General features: G+C 48.2%; 1 protein-coding gene across 1 annotated transcript; it reads left to right on the forward strand.

Annotated features, from left to right (window-relative positions):
- Positions 1–2,095: 2,095 nt before the first annotated feature.
- LOC127761835 (auxin-responsive protein SAUR36-like) lies at positions 2,096–3,121 on the forward strand. The gene has a single exon (XM_052286167.1). It carries the CDS (start codon positions 2,311–2,313, stop codon positions 2,881–2,883), a length of 573 nt encoding a protein of 190 aa, XP_052142127.1. The 5' UTR covers positions 2,096–2,310; the 3' UTR covers positions 2,884–3,121.
- The last annotated feature ends 1,944 nt before the right edge of the window (positions 3,122–5,065 follow it).

Genomic DNA, 5,065 nt, shown 5'->3' on the forward strand with positions numbered 1-5,065 from the left:
GATAATTAATTCTACTTATCATCCATATAAACATGCTAATAGTCATTCCTCGTAAACAAGCAATTCATTGATATTTACGTTTCTCAATGCCCATGTAGTCAATCATGTGTGGAAGAATGGAGAGTCATGCATTAAATCCGAGAAAGTCATTAAAATGATACGTTGTTGAAGTGAAATATGCTTATCAAAAATAAAATTTTTAGATTTGGAAATATGACTATCTAAAATAGATGGAGGGAGTACCATTTAAAGGAAGATTAATTGGGTTCACTCGTTTTCAAAGGCCTACATCAAACTTTACATAAAGTGAGAGAAATGCCCTATATCTCAGTAACCAGAATCTTCCAAGTACAAAACCGAACTAGTACAAAGAAAGGAAAAGAATTTGCACAATTTCTGGCCAAACAATCCAGCACAGGCGCGAGTGACTCCGATCCGCACGTGTACTACTTGCTTTGCTGCTTGCAAATCTTCTACGACTACTAAACGTACCATGATAGTACATCCAAAGCGATCGAAACCGGAAACCTCCTCTCACGAGTCAAAAACAAGTTAACATCACGCTTGGAAACCGGGCACCCGAGCCATCTAGCAGTACACAAGTGTACCACTCAAGAGTACTACCGTTCCATGCATCCATCCGGCCAAAACGCCAAAGCGCGCAGTAGAAAACCAGCAGAAAAAAAAAAAATCCTCGCGAAAGTTGCCGTACGCACAGGGATGACTGACACGGCCGCTCTCCCCGTCGTTGCCACCTCCATGTCCCCTAGCAGACTAACCGGAGATGCCCCCGCCGATGTGAAACCGATCGGCAGCGTCCCGTACGCCGTAGCTTTCCGCGCGACGGAGGCCTCTACACGTTCGCCTTCGCACGCGTGCGCGCGGGGCCGTCGATGGATGGAGCGAGCTAAGAATCGAAGAATCGATGACACGGCCGCCGGTGTACGCTCCGGCCCTCCTTCGATCGGTTTCTTCCTGCCGACCTTCCACTTCCAACCAAGGCGTCGCCATCGGCAGTTTGGGTAGATATTGACGTGGGATTGTAGTGGTGCAGTGCAAGGGGTGTCCTTTGCTGGCGTTACTGCGTTTTGCTCGTTCGAGTGCGTACATTCTGATTTCTGCATCCTCTGGCTCTGTCCCGGGATTTGGACGTACGGCCTACGGCGCGTGTACGATTGGATGGACCGGGTGACGGGGTGAGTGAGGCAGCTTAACCAAATCGAACTCCACAAGTCACTGATGAATAATGCTGAGGAGCTGCACGGTCGTGGGAAAGTCTTCCAGCGAATTAAGGACGTCCTGGTTGAGAGGCGGTATCCAAATCAACTACTACACTAATAACTAGCTGCCTTCGTTTGCATTTTGCACGAGTTTGAGAGCGAGCAGCGGGGCCAGATCCGCATCTCGCGCTTTATTCGTTTCTATTTGACCGGCGAAATGTTACTTTGGACTTGTGGAGGATTAATATATAGAGGTGTTACCTAAAAGTTTCAGTTTGCAATTTGCCAGTAGTGTGCATGTTTAAGAAAATTATCTACGGGGGAGCTTTCCAAATTTTATCTCAGGGTTGCATGGTAAAAAAGGTTATCCATGGGGGAACTTTCATACTGTTTGCTCCCAAATGCTTTGATGACATGGATCCATCAGTACTTTTACGGTTACTAGTAGTACATTTCTTTAAGGAAAGATTATCGCCTCTTTCCCCCTTGCTCGCTTTGTCGACGCACTTGCCTACATCAACAGCACCGCTTTTTGACAGATATGACTGCGAAATATGATCTTCTACCGATTTGCTAGTAATGTACTCCTACGTAGTACGTAACATTGGATGCAAAACCATTGGTACAAGATTATCAAACGGAGGGAATTAAACGGACGAACTGTGTGTATCACATGGAAGAGCTCGTGAACAGAACACGTTGTAGCACTGTACGGTACCCGTCAGAGAAACCGTAACCGAGTAACCGACCACGCTCGGGAGGTCGCCAGTGGCCACATGACCGCAGGTCCGCAGCCGTCACACGAACCAATCATGCATAGATAGAAGGCCAAATGGACAAGCAGACACCAAAACCAGGCTAGAAACGAGAGCGAGCCTCGCGCACATGAAACCCCTCCGTTTTCTCGGCCTCGCACGGGGAAACGACCCGTACGCGCGCCACGCCGTGTCTGCTGCTCGTCTCCTATAAAACAACCCGTTGTCACGCTCGCCTTGCCATTACAACGTCGCTAGCTTCTTCCGCTCGTTTAGAAAACGCCACCACCACCAAAGTCAGGCACCCCCGCCGAGAGAGTTAGCTAGCTGCGCGCATGCAGGCGAGGCGGCACAGAGGATTCCGGCTAGGCCGGAAGCTGCTCGGGCTCTGGCGATGGGCGCTCTGCCACCGGCGGCGGCGGCGCGGCCGCGGCTACCTCCGCCTGCAGCCGTGCCCGGGAGCTGCAGGCGGCCGCTCCCCTCTGCTGGCCGCCGGGAGCGTCAAGAAGCAGCCGCCGCCGCAGCAGCAGCAGATCGTCGTGCATCAGCGTGGTGGGGAGAAGGCGGTGCTCAAGTGGGGGCGGTCGCTGGCGCGGCGGATGAGGCTCCTGCGGCGGCGGGGATCCGAGCGGCTCCTGGAGGAATCCCCCGGGGAGGCGACGACGCCCAAGGGGCAGGTGGCGGTGTACGTGGGCGGCGGCGAGCCCGGGGAGTCGATGAGGTACGTGGTGCCGGTGGTCTACTTCAACCACCCGCTGTTCGGCGAGCTGCTCCGCGAGGCCGAGGAGGAGTTCGGGTTCGCGCACCCGGGCGGCATCACCATCCCCTGCGCCGCCGCGCGGTTCGAGCGCGCGGCCGCCGTGGCCGCCGCGGGCGGCGGCGGGAGGAAGGTGCCCACCTGGTGGTAGCACGTGGCCAGGCCGCGGCCGGTGTACATACATACACACGTGTCATGTGTGCTCGATCGAGTAGGACTCAAACGTGTATGTGTATTCTTTTTTTTTTGTTTTGTTTTTTTACTTCTTCTTGTTCCTCCCCTTTCTCTGTGGATGCGCATCCATCTCTGCATGCGATGTGAGGAGGCCTAGTTAGATTTACAGACGGAGGATGCTACTACTAGAGTAATACTATAATTCTTTTTGACTCGATCAACGTGTTCGCATCTTTGCAATTAGGACTGTGTTTAATTCCACGTTAAAATTGAAAGTTTGAAGAAATTAAAACGATGTGACGGAAAAGTTGAGAGTTTGTGTGGATAGGAAAATTTGATGTGACGGAAAAGTTGAAAGTTTGAAGAAAAAAAAGTTAGAATCTAAACAGGGTCTAGACGACCATGTTGGAGAATGAATGATAAAACGTGAACGTCCAGTGAGATCGATCCTGTTCATGATCTTCTTTAATTTGCTCCTCCGCACGAGCGACGAATTATATGTTTTTTTTTGAGAGGACAAATTATATGTTCTTGTACTCCATAGGAGTAGTGTTGCTCCAGTACGTGCAGGAATTGATTAAGCTGTGGAGTTCTAACGATCTGCTACTTCCTGCCGGCTTCCTGACCTCCAGTATCGCTGAAGCGTGTGCAGTGGTGAAGTACTTGCGTAGTCCGTACAAACTGGTCAGTTTGGCGATGCAGCAAGCAACTTCCACGCAAGTGGCCCGGGCTGTACTGTTAAGCCTTCCGAAGAGATGCTTGCATAGGCCCTGTTTGAAACAAAGAATGGACAACACAGGAACATGAAAATATACAGGAATAAAATATAAGGCTCTTTTGAAACAAATGATTTTAGAGGAATTTAATCCTACGAAAAAATTTCCTATGTGATCATTTGGGTCAAACAAATAGCTATCCAAAAATTCTGTGAAATTGCTTTGGATTGGCTCAAAACATATAAATTTGGAAGAATTCTAACATGAGCTTCAACCTCTGGGGAAAAATAAAATCCATTGTGTCAGTCTCTCTTTTCAATTTTTTATGTTTTTTCCGCGCTCCATCGTAATTTCTATAGGTTTCCCACATTTTTTTCAATCTATAGGATTTGAGGTGTTATGGCACTGCTATCCTGTATTTTTCATGCAATTGTGTTTTGAGAATATTGTGTTTCCGAAGGAGCCCTTAATTTGTGTAAGGTAAAAAACTTAGGAATTCAAGTACATGAATAGTGAAAATTTTGTGTTGTTTGGATCACATGGAAAAAAATATACGAGAGAGACATACAAAGCCATGAATGGAAAAAAAAAAACAGAGAGGAGGAGGAGGAGAATTTCCTTTGGCTCACAGAGTCACACTGAATGCTTTTCTTTCCTATGGAAGTGGAGGATTTGCTACCTTTATATACAAAGGAATTCAACAACATATTTCCTTTGTCCCAAACAGGTCTATAGGGAAAAATTCCAAAGCAATGCAAGCCTCCAAAACTCCTTCAAAAATACCTTGTTCCAAGCAGGTACTGTAGCTGAAGCCGGGAACAGAGTGCAGCTTGTCTGCCGTTGCAGCGGCTCCGGGGTCGTGGTCACTGCACCTGCACCTGCACCCCAATTTGAGCACATCGCGTAGAGTAAAACTCGTTTATTCGCTTGAGACATGAGAAGGTGTTTGGTATCTGTACTTCTCCATGGCACCTATCATCAAGTGAGAGTTCAGAAAGATTTTAGTGCTAATTTGTAATTTGAGATTAATTGGCCATCTAATCATCATCTGCTGAAGTTGTTCGGGATTTTGGACATGATGAGCCATCCTATAACATCAGGGCTCATCTTCTCATTGAGCTTGGAACTTGATTTTTAGAGAAAAGTTCAGAAACCCAGCTTTTAATTGAAAGCCGCATAGCTTGGAACTTAATACCATGAACGTAAGAAGTTTCTCGTCTACTTGTGTTGAGCTAGACGCCCATGGCTCGTACAATGATACAAATGATGGAGATGTAGTGGACTATGAGGGACAATCATGCACGATATACAGTATGTTGCTGTCCATTCTGAATCCCAGCCCCAATCTGACTTCCTGTGCTCGCGCTATTTTTGCACGACGGCGTTACGCAATCGAGACGGGCCCGGGGACGTGTGGGCACCCGGCACACAAAAAGATCTTAC

The sequence above is a fragment of the Oryza glaberrima genome, chromosome 2, assembly GCF_000147395.1.
Source record: "Oryza glaberrima chromosome 2, OglaRS2, whole genome shotgun sequence".
In the NCBI taxonomy this organism is placed as follows: domain Eukaryota; kingdom Viridiplantae; phylum Streptophyta; class Magnoliopsida; order Poales; family Poaceae; genus Oryza; species Oryza glaberrima.

Excerpts from the sequence above, each read along its gene's own strand:
- LOC127761835 (XM_052286167.1), top strand. The coding sequence starts at position 2,311 with ATGCAGGCGAGGCGGCACAGAGGATTCCGGCTAGGCCGGAAGCTGCTC.